At 39.4% G+C, this 17,579-nt stretch overlaps 1 protein-coding gene across 11 annotated transcripts in view; it reads right to left on the bottom strand.

Annotated features, from left to right (window-relative positions):
- Positions 1-17,579, bottom strand: part of dock9b (dedicator of cytokinesis 9b) — a 441,285-nt gene that overhangs the window by 52,291 nt on the left and 371,415 nt on the right. For all 11 annotated transcript variants that reach the window (XM_051926266.1, XM_051926269.1, XM_051926275.1 and 8 more), the window contains 3 exons: positions 12,334-12,471; positions 3,325-3,507; positions 1,395-1,508 (listed from right to left, as the gene is read on the bottom strand). In XM_051926266.1, coding sequence (XP_051782226.1) covers positions 1,395-1,508; positions 3,325-3,507; positions 12,334-12,471 — 435 coding nt within the window. The remainder of the gene's footprint in view (positions 1-1,394; positions 1,509-3,324; positions 3,508-12,333; positions 12,472-17,579) is intronic.

The following is a 17,579-nucleotide window of genomic DNA, read 5'->3' as shown; positions in this document are numbered from 1 at the left end:
AGAGTGGCACAGTTGCGCAGTGGTCGCGCTGCTGCCTTGCAGTTAGGAGGCCTGGGTTTGCTTCCCAGGTCCTCCCTGCGTGGAATTTGCATGTTCTCCCCGTGTCTGCATGGGTTTCCTCCCACAGTCCAAAGACATGCAGGTTAGGTGGATTGGCGATTCTAAATTGGCCCTAGTGTGTGTGCTTGGTGTGTGGGTGTGTGTCCTGCGATGGGTTGGCACCCTGCCCGGGATTGGTTCCTGCCTTGTGCCCTGTGTTGCCTGGGAATGGCTCCAGCAGAGCCCCATGACCCTGTGTTCGGATTCAGCGGGTTGGAAAATGGATGGATGGATATGTATATATATATATATATATATATATATATGCATATATATATATATATATATATATATATATATATATATATATATATATATATATATACATACATGGACAGCACAGTGGCGCAGTGGGTAGCACTGCTGCTTCGCAGTTGGGAGACCTGGGGACCTAACTTCGCTTCCCGGGTGTGCCCTGCGTGGAGTTTGCATGTTCTCCCCATGTCTGCGTGGGTTTCCTCCGGGTGCTCCGGTTTCCTCCCACAGTCCAAAGACATGCAGGTTAGGTGGATTGGCGATTCTAAATTGGCCCTAGTGTGTGCTTGGTGTGTGGGTGTGTTTGTGTGTGTCCTGCGGTGGGGTTGGCACCCTGCTCGGAATTGGTTCCTGCCTTGTGCCCTGTGTTGGCTGGGATTGGCTCCAGCAGACCCCTGTGACCCTGTGTTCGGATTCAGTGGGTTGGATAATGGACGGATGGATATATACATACATATACATATATATACACATAATAAAAAAATATACATAAGTATTCACAGCCTTTGCCGTGAAGCATGTACATGTGATTTCTCAGTTTTTTTATTTTTAATACATTTGCAAAAACCAAGTAAACTTTTTTCACGTTGTCATTATGGGGTGTTGTGTGCAGAATTCTGAGGAAAAAAATGAATTTAATCCATTTTGGAATAAGGCTGTAACATAACAAAAGGTGGAAAAAGTGATGTGCTGTGAATACTTTCTGGATGCACTGTATATACAAACACACACACATGCACACACACGCACACACACAGTGCAGATGTTGTCTCTTGCCAGAAGTTATTCAAGATTCCTTTTCCCTTGAATGTTAAAAAATAATGCAATTTACTGTACATACACATGGTTTATGAATTAGGTGAGTTAGGTTAGGATTATCACAGAGTAAAAGTTGTTATTTATTAACAATAAATGAAATTTCAAAATGTTAACACCGTCATATATTATAAGAAGACTTTGCAAAATTTCAGTTATAGGCTCCAATGGTTTCACTATTTAAGACGGTCCCACCTTTCTGTTCTTTTACTATAGTTACCTACCTTAACTGTCTTGTCACTGTTGGCACAGTTATTTATGATGGACAGGGACTGCTGGAACCTTGTTCCACCGATTCCAATAACATCAGCAATCAACTGGCTGACTGCGATAACCACCTAGACAAGTATTTCATAACAGTGTGAGTAATAGGACCTGGATATGTTGGATATTCATTCTAAAATAAACATGCTTGATATGGCCAGAATAAAAAACAAACTGTGCAGAAACAACATTTTCTTTCTATATTAATATATAACAAAATTCTTTTAAACAAAAGGCACATAATAAGAATTAATGTGGTTATATTGCTATTAGACATGTATTCTAATATTGCTAACTTTGCATTTTCCTCTAAAATAATTAATTAATATCTCTTATATATATTTCTCTTCTGGTTCGTCCTGCTTCCACTTCAAAACCAATTCCACCCACACGCAGCCGATACGGCATTTCTCAATTCCTATTCGTTCTCTTCCATGTCGATCACCATACTGGCCTGCCGAGCGTAATACATTCTACAAGTACTCGAAGTGCTGCCACAATGGTAAAGTAGCTTTACCACCTTTGCGGGAGTCACCTATGTCTTTACAACAGCTTCTTACACAGCAAACATCAGAAGCTAAAAAATATCGTGAACACATTTGAGAATACAACTCTTCTCTAGCGTTTGCTTCCATGGCTGCACAGATAATTCAACCTCCTGGCCACGGACCATACTGTTTTAAAATACACGGACAAATTTATCACTTAATCTCTCCACTATACGCTAACACTTCTACCTCTCCAGGATATAGACAGTTGTATGTTTTTGACACAGCGCAAGCTACTGAAGTACGCTTACAAAATAAAGCAAACTCTGCATGCAGCGAAAATGTACTTCTCCAGCTAGATTCCATGCTCAGAACCATCAACCCCTTTGCTAAATCATACAAACACATGCATGAAATCGCTCAGTCCAATCCAACAGCATCTGTATGAATGGTTTTCAAGGAAAACCCTAGGCAGGATTTACGACAATACAATTCCCCGACATGCCACACCGATGTTGCAGCGATTTTCGTCGGAGAAGATGGCGAAACGCCTGCCGAAAGGGACATTTGCATCTATCCCATAGGCAACTCCTGTAAACAAATTTCCTCGCTCAATATGAATTGCGATCCTATGGTTTACCCACTTGTATTCCCTTACGGAGACATTGGCAGGCACATAGATTTAGAACATGTTCACGATAAAAGAACCGCCAAGCGAATAAGGCTTACTCAATGCCAATTTTATGCGTACAGATTAGCAATGAGGAATACATTTAGTATTTTGCACTCCAGCGGCAAACTATTCCAATAGTACGTTGTAGATCTGTACGTTAGAACAGAGGTTGCGCATCTCGACTATCTCAGATTACATCAACAAGATCTGCGCGTGGAACTATCAGACGCACTGCAAGCAAACGCTGAAAATAACAACGTACTTGTAGGTAAAATGATCATATTACCATCCACAATTCCAGGAAGTCCAAGATACATGCAACAAAACTATCAGGATGCCATAGCCATAGTACGTAAATTCGGAAAGCTTGATTTATTTATCACTTTCACATGTAATCCTACTTGGCCGGAAATTCTACATGCACACTGCATCTTTCAAGAAGTATTTATTTCTTCTTGATTTCTGAATTCCTTTCTCACAATTTCCGGTCCTATTCTTACACTGCCGTATGCTACGGCGGGCGTCGGCTAGTACATTATTATTCGTTCAACTTCCATATTAATGTAAAACCATGAAGGGAAAAAAAACATGCATCAAAACGTGTTTTTTTAACTGGAAGAACAGTCATTGACAATGCAAACAAAAAAGCAAAGTATATAAAGACTATAAACCTTCTGATTCCAATGCATATTTTAATAAAACTGCTATCAAACATAAAAATTGACTGACCTGGAGGTGTGTTCTTACAAAGGACTTCTTTCCAGTGTAATCAAAATTTGATTTCATAAGAAAATAGAGAAGGTGTGCAGCATCACTTCTGATTGTACTCAGCTTCGAGTTACAGCACTTAAGGATTTCATAGCAAAAAGCAGCACACATATCTGCTCGTCCTTCAAAAAATGTGCATGGGAACTAAAGAAGCAAAAAAAGAAAAGTAGATTACTAGAAATCCATCATGCTCTTACTATGGATCATTTTTGTACAGCTTGGGGGAACCTGTTATGAACCTTGTCCACCTTAACAGGAGAAAGATTTACAAGCACTTCCCTTTAGATGTAGTATGGGTTCTGTGTTTTGTGGTTTTTAAATATTGATTAACTATCTAACTAACAACATGTTCATTATGAAGTACACATTTCATGGATTTGGGTGATTATCCTACCAGTTTATCTAATTTGTTTGTCCTGTGTGTTGCATCACAGTATCCTCTGGTGCCAAACTATGAGATACTAAAGATAGTTTGCAAATATGAGAACACCAGTTTGCTCATCCTTCACTTGTGTTTAGTTAATTAATCTAAACACCTTATAAATTTGCTTTCTAAAATAAATTAAATAATTTATTATAAGTTATAATTATAGTCTTGAATGCATCTTAATTATTTTTCATTGCGGATCTCGAACAAATCTAATGGTCTCAATCCGCAAGGTAAAAACCCTTTAGAATTTGGAACAATGTGTCAATGTCATTCTGGTCATTCATACTTTGCCTATTTCATATTAAAGAAAAATCTTGACCAATGGAAATATTTGTGAAGCTATTGTCACGATGCCGGTCCCCTACAGACTCCCTCTTCCCACATGGGAGTCTGCTGAACCAACACCGTCGATAATTATGACTTAGATGAGCTGACAAATGAGGACAATTCAGCAATGAAGCCAGAGGATGGTGGAAAAAGTGCTCAAGTGCTTTTATTAAAAGAAAAGTCAAAACACAAGTAAAACCAACAAAAGTGCCAATGGTGCAGTGTTCAAAAACAAAGTACATATATAAATCCATAAAATCCAGTGAAAAGTGAGAATAAAAAAATAATCAATAAATAAATCCATTCAAATCCAAGGTTAAAATTCAATCTAACTTATTCCGATCTCTGTCCACCTCCTTCTCATGCTCCCCGGCTCACCCACTGCTTGAGTAACCGGAGGAGACTCAGCAGCCATGAGCTCCTTTCGGCCGACCTCTGTCGTGGCTGCCTCCAGGCATCATGGCCAGACCATCCAAGGTCGGCTCTACTCCCTTCTTCCTTCGCGCTCACATAGTTGTACCTCGGAAGCCTAGGGAGTGCTCTTGCCTTGCTCGCCACACTCCACCTGGATGTTCAGTGCTGCGAACTAGCCCCTAGAGCGCCACAGCTAACGCTCCTTCACGGGGCCCCAGCTCATGCTATTTCCTCCTTCCAGGTGGCCAGATCCTCCTGCTAAGACTGCCTTTTCACGTCTTTTAACCTCTTTCCTTCGTTTCTTTGATTTTCCCTCCATCTTTCCTTGTGGCGACCCATATATATACACTCACGTCTCCGTGGGCACAGTGCCTTAATCACATGCCGCAGGAAGCCAATGAAGCAATTGAGAATGATTGCACCCACATGTGCAAGTGCGACTCGCTCCAACTACCTCATTAACTCCCTGCGGTTGTGCAATCTCGCCCACAGAGAGCAACACGGCTCTATGAATATAAAACTGCAGTTTTTTTTTTGAAGCCACGGACCCACTACACCACAGCTATTACAGTCCAATGTCACTCCTTTCAATGAGCGTATTATGAGACTCTGATTAAGGCACTCTCTGGGTGCCTTGTCTGTTGTCTCAGTGTACGCTGCAACTGTGGTGAGTGATGTCTCGCTGAAGGAAATATTTTAACTGCAACCTCACTTGGTGGTGCCCAAGGTGACGCTCATCTGGTAATGGGTGACTTCAATGCGACCACTGGCACTGATGGGGCTGGCTATAAGGATTCTGTTGGTTCCCATTCGTCTGGCGACTGTGGTGAAAATGGCTCCATGTTCCTTGACTTTGCAAAAAATCAGGAGCTGCAGATTGCTGGATTCTGGTTCCAGCGCCTTGAGCTGCATTGTTAGAATTGGTAGTCCAATACAGGTGGTATGATGAAGGAAATCGATCACATGCTCATGGGGAGATGCTGGAGGTTCCTACAGTACTGTAGGATCTACAGAAGTGCCCAGTTTGTTTGCACCTTGAATATCACAGAAATGAGTCACAGCACACGGTTTGATGGCAACTCCGGTCTGTACCAGGCACTGAGAAGGATGGCTGTGAGGGATCTTAGGGCTGATAAGGGGGAGTTTGTTAGAGGAATCTGCGAGCAAGTGAAACACCATCTATGTGAAGTGAAGCATTACATACATCCGAATCTGTTCCTCAGGGAGTTGCAGTCAGGATGGATGATGGAACGGTCCTTATGGATGATGCTGCAATTGTGACCCGCTGGACTGGCTACTTTGAGCAGCTGTTTAAAGCTGATCCTCAGGCTAGGACATTGGACATCTCTGGGTCCTTGAAGCTGATCCTCCAATTAGCTGTGAACCACCCAATCTCACTGAGATTGCACAGGTGGTGAAACAGCTGAGGGTAGGGAAACCTGCAGGGATCTGTAGTATTCGGGGAAAACTTCTCCAGGCTAGTGGTAAGGCTGTCCTCCAGGCATTGCAAGCAATATTTGCTTCCTTTTGGGAGACGGGATTCATCCCAACTGTCTGGAAAATGGGACTTGTCGTCTCTATCTGGAAAAGGAAGGGTGATTGCCTGGGTTGAGGCAACTACAGGGGAATAACACTGGTCTCGGTGTCAGGTAAGGTCCTTGCTAGGTCATCCTCAATAGGATCCGTGATCACTTGCTCACCTGCCAGCGACCGGAGCAGTCTGGTTTTACGCCTAAGAAGTCTACCATCAACTGCATCCTGACACTGAAGGTTCTCATCAAGCACAAATGTGATTATCGGCAGAGTTTCTTTTCAGCCTTTTGGTAAAGCACTCGACTCAGTTGATCGAGCTGCCATGTGGGGCATCCTGAGACTTCGCAGGATCCCCCCGAAGCTGTTGAATATCATAGCCAGCCTGTACACTGGTACTGTAAGTGCTGTGGAGCGTGGAGGCAGAACCTCTGCATTTTCCCCACTTGATTCAATGGTTTCTCAGGGGTGTGTTCTTGCTCCTACTCTGTTCAGTGCTTGCATGGACTGGGTGTGGGCAGGGTCGTGGGGTTCAGCAGGTGTGGGGCATCTGTTGAAGAGAGATTTATGATCTTGACATTGCCGACAATGCTGTGATCTATTCAAAGTCAATGGAGGCTCTGATTGGGGCTCTCGAGAGACTTAGCGAGGAGTTGGAGTGTCTAGGCTTGCGAGTGTCCTGGATAAAAACTAAGATCCAGGCCTTTAATGAACTCTTGGGCACAGCCATTGGTAGTGTGTCTGTCTGCAATGATGATGTTAACCTCATTGAGTGGTTTGCTTACCTCAGCAGTGACATTGATGTCTCTGGTGACTCTTCCAATGAAGTTAGCAAATGGATTGGGAGGGTATGGGGGTAATGAAGTTGCTGGAAAGGGGTGTGTGGTGCTTCTGATATCTCTGCAAAAAGATTAAAGTCCAAGTCTTTAGAGTCATGGTGCTTTCTGTTTTGCTATATGGTTGTAAGACATGGACGCTACCCAGTAACCTCAGACAAAGACCGTACTCTTTTGGTACTGTGCATCTTCAGAGAATCCACTGGGTACCGCTATTTTGACTTTGTGTCAAATGAGCGATTGCACACGGAGTCCTGAATTACTTGCATTGTGGAGGAGTGTCAATTACGGCACTATGGCTATGTGGTGTGACTCAGAGAGGTTGATCTGGCTTTCAGGATCCTCATTATTGAGGACCCGAACAGCTGGATCAGACAAAGGGGGCACCCACGTAACACCTGGCTGTAGCAGATACATGGTCATTTCCAGAAGGTGGTACTGGACCGTGTATCTGCCTGGGGGGTTGCCAACTTGGAACCAAAGTTGTTTTATTGTGTGGTGGATGCGGCAATGCGCTGTACCAGTGCATGTTCCTCAACCCGACCTGACCTATTACAGTCACTGTTTGTGCTGTTGCTCGACCTAATCCACATATGGTTTAAGATTGTTGTGCTGGATACAGTTTAAGAGTGGAATAAAGATTCAGTTGGAAAAAAAATGTGCAGTCGATTATAATCTAAGCTAGAATGATTTGCAACTATACAGTAACATCTTAAGGATGCTGGTCAAATAATATGTTAAAATAAACAAACAAAATTGATGATAGAGGGATACCAATTCATTACGTAACTAGTCCACAATGTTTTCTGTTGATTCTCTTGGAAAATAAATATTCACTGGTTAAAGCTTGTCAACGAGACATAATGAGAATAGGAACAAGCAACCAAATTAAACAATATGATCCAATAACTGTCTTCTAAGGAAGAAATGCTGCTGCCATTTTTGTTTGGTGAACTAACATGCAAAATATTAGAATGCATTAAAGTCTTCACCAAATTAAAGTCTCAAATGCCAAGAATTAGCTGGCACAAAAAACAAAATACTACTGCTGTTTCTTTTGTATGCGAGTGTGTATATAGTGATAGGGAGAATCAAGGAGTATGTAGCGATTCCTCTGCATACTCTGGCTTTAAGCATAACAGGGAAAAGCTAACAAGATCCCTACGAGATCACCCACAAGGGTCATTTTCACCTTTCAGTTCTACAGGGCCAAAGCTGGCCCTAAAACTGCCTTGGTCCACAAAGCATACAGTAATCCCTCGCTATATCGCTCTTCGCCTTTCGCGGCTTCACTCCATCGCGGATTTTATATTTAAGCATATTTAAATATATATTGCGGATTTTTCGCTGCTTCGCGGGTTTCTGCGGACAATGGGTCTTTTAATTTCTGGTACATGCTTCCTCAGTTGGTTTGCCCAGTTGATTTCATACAAGGGACGCTATTGGCAGATGGCTGAGAAGCTACCCAGCTTACTTTTCTCTTTCTCTTGCGCTGACTTTCTCTGATCCTGACGTAGGGGGATTGAGCAGGGGGGCTGTTCGCACACCTAGACGATACGGACACTCGTCTAAAAATACTGAAAGATTATCTTCACGTTGCTATCTTTTGTGCAGCTGCTTCCTGAAACGACATGCTGCACGGTGCTTCGCATACTTAAAAGCTCAAAGGGTACGTATTGATTTTTGATTGAAAAACAAACTCTCTCTCTCTGTCTGCTCCTGACGGAGGGGGTGTGAGCTGCCGCCTTCAACAGCTTTGTGCCGCGGTGCTTCGCATACTTAAAAGCAAACAGCCCTATTGATTTGTTTGCTTTTCTCTCTATCTCTGTGACAGTCACTGCTCCTGACACGCACTCCTTTGAAGAGGAAGATATGTTTGCATTCTTTTAATTGTGAGACGGAACTGTCATCTCTGTCTTGTCATGGAGCAGTTTAAACTTTTGAAACAGAGACAAATGTTTGTTTGCAGTGTTTGAATAAAGTTCCTGTCTCTCTACAACCTCCTGTTTCTCTGCGCAAATCTGTGACCCAAGCATGACAATATAAAAATAACCATATAAACATATGGTTTCTACTTCGCGGATTTTCTTATTTCGCGGGTGGCTCTGGAACGCAACCCCCGCGATGGAGGAGGGATTACTGTATACAAAACACATACAAAATAAAAAAAATGATAAAAATTGAAGAATGTACAGGAAAATGAATTAGAAAGAAAACACAAGCAATAATAACAAAAAGCAAGTAGAAAAAACAGCTACAAAAATCACACCAAGGGAAGTTACAAAAATGTTGTCAAACAGTTGCCAAATTCAATTAAGAAAAAAATTCACCTCTGAAAACTCCTTGTTTTAAACATCAACGACTGCAATGCTTACAGACTTACTAACCACTATTGTACTGTTAAAATACATTGAAGGCAGCTGTAAAGTACTAGTAGCACACAATGATTAACAATAAGCAAATAATTAAATGAATAATATGAAAACAAAAACACCTGGCTAATGCCACTGAATGCAAAACTCCAATATTCAGCAAAATCAGGGCATCTGTAGTTAGGATGAAGGAATTAGGCTATGCAGAGAAGGATGCAAACATACCTTCTGGCAGTAAGTACTAGGTAAAGTGGCATTATTGTGGTGAAGTGGGTCTATGACTGTGCAAGATTTTGAAACAAAAACAGTTCAGCTCCGGCTCCATGGGTGTTGGTGAATGCTGTAGGGTAGCCTTTGTGATCACAGAGTGCTTAATGAGGAAAGTGGCTAATCATGTTTCCACATGAACGCGCAGTTAGTTATAGCCAGTTTCTCCATTGACTCCATGTTGGTCATATTCAAGGCACCTGCATCAACAGTGTATAAAGGAGACTGAGTAGGGCAAAACAGAAAAAAGTTTGAAATTGAAGGAAGGAGTTGGGAGAAAATCAAGACAGAGATGTGAGCCACTCAGGTGGACAGGGCCAAGTCTAATGAGAGGTGGCCTTGCAGGGAGTGAAGAGAATGGAGAACCAGTGTATGGTTGTTTCTACAAAGCGTTCAGAGAGCAAAAGCAGTCAAAGGGCTTTGGAAATCGCCCTACGGACACCAAAGGATGGAAGAGGGATGATAGAGCTGGGCTTTTTGGAAGTAACAGTGGGTAACTGACTGAGGTGGCTAAGACACAAGCCACTTAAGGGTTGACAGTAATTGCTAGCTTCTCAGCACTGCTGAGGAAACCCAATGGGTGAGAAGTGCGACAACAAGAAGTAGAGAGGGATTGATGCTCACTGGAGAAAAAGGAACCTCAATGTTATTTTGAAGGTACTATTATTTAATATTAACAATGATTTTAATTAATTTATTGATTGATTTTAACTCATACAAAACACTCATTGGAATGTTTGAGTTATTTATTCTAAGAAGAGAACTGTGCTGCACTATCTTCATTGATTTGGACACTTTGTTATGTAAATACAGTAAATGCACAATGTACTGGTTTGCTCCAATCTTTGTTGTCTATGTCCCCACTGTCCTAGATATTCCGATCATGTCTATTGATGTCTGGGTTCAAGGAGTTGATGCGGGCTGCAGGAAACTTGGGCATCACAGACATATACAGTTTAAGCGTAGCAACAGAGATGTTTAAATATTTATACTTGAATCAGTATGTATTCATATCAGAATCTCTGCAAAGTTACACTCCACTGGCTGCCCTGGAACAGAAAGTGACAGATTACTTATGAAGAAACAGCCTTATGTATGAGACACTCTAGCTTTCCATGATTGACCACAAGGACAGGATGTTGAAATCAGGACTGCCATAAGTACTAATCCATCTTCCATTCACATTCCCCTCCTTAAAGGTATCAATAAAGCGTTGTGAATCTTCCCTCATTACAGTCCACCACCATCCACTCATGTATAGCTTTGCCATATGTACCTATTTGGATCACTCTTACATTTCATAAGCACAGCGCTGAACCAAACACTGTTCTCTGTATATGAGGAATTGTGACATAACATAGGCTGCACTGTAATATCGATGAAAGTGTACTGCCTTGCACTACACTATAGTGTGGATTGACAGAATAATATATTTAATTATACATTTGTATGTAAATTAAATATATTGAAAATAAAAAAGTATGCAAGATTCTGTTAGTTACTCCAGTTCCTGGGGACACTACAAAGACCAAGGATGGACCACAAACCAGTCTGGGTACTGAAATTGCATTTGTTATTTTGAAGCACATATTCTGAAACGTCATTAGGAACATAGCAAGGAAGGACAACCTCTACATAATTTCATAAATTCCTAAACAATTAAATGCAAAAACTGAACAGCAGAGTACAAATACAATGGAAGGATCGCTCTGATGGACAGCCACAGCCTACCATAGAGTGCCAAGAATGTTAATTCTAGCTGTTAACAACAGCAACTTTGAACATTAGGAGAAAATGTACCAATCTAATTTTATTGGTTGAAATTTGAGTGCATGAAGCCTAAGTGACTAACCCTTAAATATTAAGTCTGAGGCAATTACAGAACCAATGCCTAGCCACCATACCAAACTATCTTTACTCAGGATTAATACTTTGAGTGGAAAATAATAAACTTTTCTTGGTTGTTTATTAAATTACGGATTTTTCACATGTGCATTTCTTCCCTGTGCTTAAAACTCATTAAAAAAAGTGTTTACAGCGAGCGGTTCGTAAGGCTATAGCATGAATTCTTGCAATGTTACTTTCCTCTGTTCAAGTTTTTCCTCAGTGTTATTCAATGTTTTTACATTTTGTTTACTATTACGCTGCGCATTCTATGGTATAATTAACTATTTTTGTGCTTAAAAATGTTTAAAAAAAATATATTTACATACAGTTCGTACGGTCTGGAACGGATTAATTGTATTTACATACAATCCTATGGGGGACATTACTTTGGATCACGACCAGATCGGGTTACGACCAGAGTTTTGGAACGAATTACGGTCGTGACCCGAGGTTCCACTGTACAAATATTGGTACTTGGGAGTTCAATGGCTAAAGCATCATTCCAGACAGAGAAATCTTATACAGAGAAAGATGAAAATGAGTTAGAAAACCTAAGAAACAGATTTTTGGAATTGAGTATTTTAAACACTAAATAAAGAAGTATTCTGTAATAACTTTAGCACTGCATTGTGGGTCTCATATGATCACACTTAATACAACGGAGGAGCAGGGTTAGATCATTCTCATGTAAAGTTTAATGCAAATTGATAAATGTGTATTTTTATTTTGACATCAAGAATTTCATTAGTATTAAAAAAATGGCTGACCTTCCTTTCTATTAAAGAAAATATTTTTCTTCATCATTTTAAGTTTTAAATTAAAATTGCATATAGTTCAAGAAATTGTGAATAACTTTATTACAGCATGAAATTAACATTTAAATGCATAATTAAAAAAAACTACTAACCTTGTAAATAAATGTTCTCAATGAAGTAAAGACCTGCTTAAGTGCCATTTCGGACTGATTGATACGAAGGAAGGTGAGATAGACATCAAAGACTTTCTTCATTAATGGATTATGTCCATGATCAGCACAAAGTTGTTGCTACAAAAAGTAATAGAGAAAAGAATCAACACATATCCATCAGTCAGTGTTTTGCCAACAAGGTTTAGTTTGCACTTCATGAAACATTTCTGGAAGACTGTAAAGCAAATGAAGTTATGTCTGATATACAGTTTGAATCATAAGAATTGTTCTGAAGTACCAAGACGCTTAAAAGTAAGTAACTGACATGCCATGCTATAAAAGGCCCTTATCTGCCACCAAAAGCCTAAAACAGTCTTTTTTAGGAAAAAAAAACAAAACACTACTTAATAATTTATAAAATGTATTTTTATTAAACTCTTAAACAGCTACTACAGAACTGATGAAAAGAAAAATGCCAATAAAGTAACTGTTTGTATCACTATGAGCTTAACAGTGTTTAGAACAACATAAATTGTTTATATAGCCACCACTGAAAAGTGACTCTACACTCAAAAAGACTGTCCAAGATATTTCTAGTATTACATTACTATTACATTTGAACTATTACATTATACTATTACACTAGGAATTACCATGTTTATCCTAGATTACTTTTTAAAATGATTCACAGGCTTCATTCTTTTTTTATCTTAATATTTTAAAATTGCTGAAGATTATTTTAAGCTTAAAGACTGTTAATGATTATATTTTGGCAGATAGTATTTAGAATTCAGCTGCAATAGATATCTCTTTGTTTTAATTCTCTAACGCCGCTGCGGGGTGGGGTTTGTTTTATTTTGGACGTGCTCTGTCTCTACGTATGTCAGAGGACCGGGACATCGCAAAGTGGGATCAAGCCTCATGTGGGGAGGCAAAATGGGGGGGTGGGGGGATAAAGGGGGGGAGAGAAGGAGAGCAGGCTATATCTAATCTATTCTTCTAATCCCTATAACTATAAGTATCAATGCAACAATAGGCTAAAATGCAGTAACTCATGGGGAATCTTGAAACTAAGATTAAAACTGCCTCATTACCAGTTAAGACTATAAAATGACATTAAAAACTCAGAATCAAGGTCTCCATGGTGGGACAGTTAACTTTGTGAGCTGGAATGTTAAAGGCCTGAATCATGAATTAAAGAGAAAGAAAGTATGCTCTCACCTAACAGGCTTAAACGCTAAAATAGTATTTTTTACAGAGACCCACTTACTAAGCAAGGATCAGTTCAGACTACAAAAAGACTGGACTGGCCAAATGTTCCATTCTAGCTTTATAAAGAAAACTAGAGGGGTGGGAATTCTCATACACAGAACAGTTCCATTTGTAGCATCAGATGTAGTATCGGACCCTGAAGGGAGATATTTGATGGTCATGGGCAACTTATATAACAGTAAAATGATTTTGATAAATGTTTATGCACCCAATGTCAATGATAAGGAATTCATGCAAAATCTATTTGCATCCATTCCCAATGTGAACACTCATAAAATTATAATGGCTGGGGACTTTAATTGTGTTTTAAATCCACTTTTAGATAGGACTACTGTGACAGGGGGGACGACATCTAATTCTGCAAAGACAATTACACAGTTTTTAAATGATCACAACTTATCAGACCCTTGGAGGTTTCTTAACCCAAACTCAAGAACATATTCATTCTACTCACCAGTGCATTATAACTACTCAAGAATTGATTATTTTTTTATAGATAATAATTTCCTGCCTACAATTAAATCATGCAAATAGACAATTGTTATCTCCGACCATGCCCCTCTAGTCTTGGAGCTAAAATTATTAAGCCCCTCACACTCACCTCGCAGATGGCGCCTTAACCCTCTTCTATTGGCAGACAAGAACTGCACAGAATTTATATCCAAACAAATCAGCTTCTTCCTAGAGACAAACACGCCCACAGAGGTTTTTGCAGGAACACTCTGGGAAACTCTAAAGGCCTTCTTAAGACAGATTATTTAATTTCTTTCCCACAGAAATAAATTAGAAACCAAGAAAGTGTCAGAGCTAAGAAGCGAAATTACTAGAATAGATGAAGAACAAGCCAGGCGTCCAAGTGAAGCTCTCCACAGGAAAAGGCAGGCCCTGCATACAGAACTTAACATCTTAACAACTAAAGAAACTGAACAACTTATTTATAAGTCTAGACATCATTACTATGAACACGGAGAAAAAGCTAATAAGCTTTTAGCTCAACAAATTCACAAACAAAAAGTTTGCAATGCAATACCTGTAATCACCAACACAAATGGAGAAGAAATTATTGACCATAAAAATATAATGCATGCATTTAGAGATTATTATAAATCCTTATATTCTACTGAGCTCAAAGGAGACAACACACAATCTAATGCATTTCTGGATACATTACAGACACCACAAATAGATGCTTTAAGTGCTGAAGAACTGGATAAACCTCTAACGCTAACAGAATTCCTAGATGCTATAAAGTCACTTCAAAGCGGGAAATCAGCAGGCCCTGATGGTTACCCCGTAGAATTTTATAAGAAATTCTCCACTCAGATAGCTCCCCTCTTATTGGCAACATTTACAGAAGCTAGAGACAACCAAATACTACCTCAAACATTTCGTTAAGCATTAATCACCATCTTTCCTAAACAAAATAAGGACTTGTTACAATGTGCATCATACAGACCAATTTCACTCCTGAATAATGATGTTAAGATACTCTCAAAAATTCTAGCTAGAAGGATGGAGAAAGTGCTGCCCTCGGTAATATCACAGGATCAAACTGGATTTATTAAAGGCCGACATCTATCTTCCAATCTCCGACGCTTGTTTAATGTTATATATTCACCAGCAAAATCAAACACCCCAGAAATATTACTATCATTAGACGTAGAAAAAGCTTTTGATATGATTGAATGGAACTACCTTTTCACTGCATTGGAGAAATTTGGGTTTGGCCCGAATATTTGTGCATGGATCAAACTACTGTATACCAATCCAGAAGCTTCAGTTTGTATTAATAACATTTGCTCAGACTACTTTAAGCTAGAACGTGGTACCAGACAAGGATGTCCCTTGTCGCCACTGCTGTTTCCAATCGCCATTGAACCACTGGTGGTTCACTGCCGAAATTTTAATCAGATAAAGGGGATTGTCAGAGAAGGACTGGAACAGAAAAATTCTCTATATGCAGATGATATGGTCTTATATATATCAGACCCAGAAAACACTGTCCCTGCAGTTTTAACAGCACTAACAGAATTTCAAAAGATATCTGGTCTTAAAATTAATCTGAATAAAATTATACTCTTTCCAGTGAATTCACAAGCATATAATATTAGATTGGACACCCTACCTTTTACCATAGCAGATCAGTTTAAATACCTAGGGGTAAATATCACAAGTAAACATAAAGCTCTTTATCAACAAAATTTTGCCGTCTGTATGGAAAAAATTAAGCAAGACTTGCATAGATGGTCAACCCTTCATCTCACTCTAGCCGGAAGAATTAACATTGTTAAGATGAATATCCTTCCTAAACTTCTTTTCTTATTTCAAAACATTCCAATATATATCAATAAATTGTTTTTTAAACAGTTAGATTCAACAATAACCTCATTCATTTGGAACTCAAAACACCCACGTATCCGAAGAGCGACCCTACAAAGACCTCAGGCAGAAGGTGGCATGGCTTTACCTAATTTTCAGTTTTATTACTGGGCAGCAAACATACAAGCCATAAAAACCTGGACACAAATAAATGAACATACACAGGCTTGGTCCGCAATAGAAGTAAAATCCTGTAGTACTTCTTTATACTCCCTGCTCTGCTCTCCAATAAATGCAAGTTATCACAAATATACTAATAACCCAATTGTGCTTTACTCACTCAGAATATGGAACCAATTTAGAAAGCATTTTAAGATGGAAAATCTTATCTGTGGCACCTCTGCAAGAGAACCACCTCTTTCAACCCTCGCAAACATATCCAGTTTTTAATACCTGGAAAAGTTTTGGGATTAAAATGCTCAGAGATCTTTATATAGACAACATATTTTCATCTTTTGAACAATTACGCTCAAAATTCAACCTCCCAGCTACACATTTTTTTCACTATCTTCAAATTAGAAATTTTGTTAAATAGAAATTGCCCGATTTCCCCCTCCTCGCACCCTCCACAATGCTGGAAAAAAATACTGCTCAATTTCGAGGAATTAAACACCATTTCCGCATTATATAGAATCCTATTAGAGTCCCTACCTTTCAAAGATCCAAGAGGACATTGGGAAGAAGATCTCTTAATCAATATATCATATCAGAAAAGGAGTGGAAGGTAGCAAAGCAGAGAATTCACTTGAGCTCCATATGCGCAAAGCATAGAATTATTCAACTAAAAATTATATATCAAGCCCATCTGTCTCACTTAAAACTGTCCAAAATGTTTCCAGGGCGAGATCCAGCCTACGAACGCTGCAACCAAGCTCCTGCCTCACTGGGGTCACATGTTCTGGGCCTGCACCAAACTAACATCATTTTTGACCAAAATTTTTAAGTGCCTTTCAGACAGCCTTGGTATCACAATTCCTCCTAAACCATTAACAGCTGTGTTCGGTGTTCTTCCAGACGAACTTTAAGTGGAGAAGGACAAGCAAACGGTGATTGCATTCACTACACTTTTGGCACGCAGACTTATTTCGTTAAATTGGAAGAATCCTAACTCTCCTCTGATAAGTCAGTGGGAAACTGATGTTTTATATTATTTGAAATTGGAAAAAATCTAATTCTCAGTTAGAGGATCTGTACAAAATTTTTTCAAAACCTGGCAGGATCTAATCAATATTATTTTAGAATAAGAGAAATAACTATTACCGCATTTAATTCCCTTCTCCATCTCTTATTTACCTATATATTTATTTCTTCTTTTCTTTTATTTATTGCTGCCTTATTAAAAAGCCATAAGCAATTCTCCTTTGGCTTAGCTCTCCTTCTCAGGGGTGGGGTTTGATTTGTCTTCAATTTTGTTTGGTTATGAATTGATCTATTTGTATGGAATGCTTACAATAAAAATTAATAAACAGAAAAAAAAAAGAATTGTTCTTAAGTACCAAGATGCTTAAAAGTAAGTAACTGACATGCCATGCTATAAAAGGCCCTTATCTGCCACCAAAAGCCTAAAACAGTCTTTTTTAGGAAAAAAAAAACCA

Source organism: Erpetoichthys calabaricus, chromosome 4 (genome assembly GCF_900747795.2).
Source record: "Erpetoichthys calabaricus chromosome 4, fErpCal1.3, whole genome shotgun sequence".
In the NCBI taxonomy this organism is placed as follows: Eukaryota; Metazoa; Chordata; class Cladistia; order Polypteriformes; family Polypteridae; genus Erpetoichthys; species Erpetoichthys calabaricus.
Note: the sequence above shows the minus strand (reverse complement) of the source record. Positions and strands in the feature narration are given on the sequence as shown.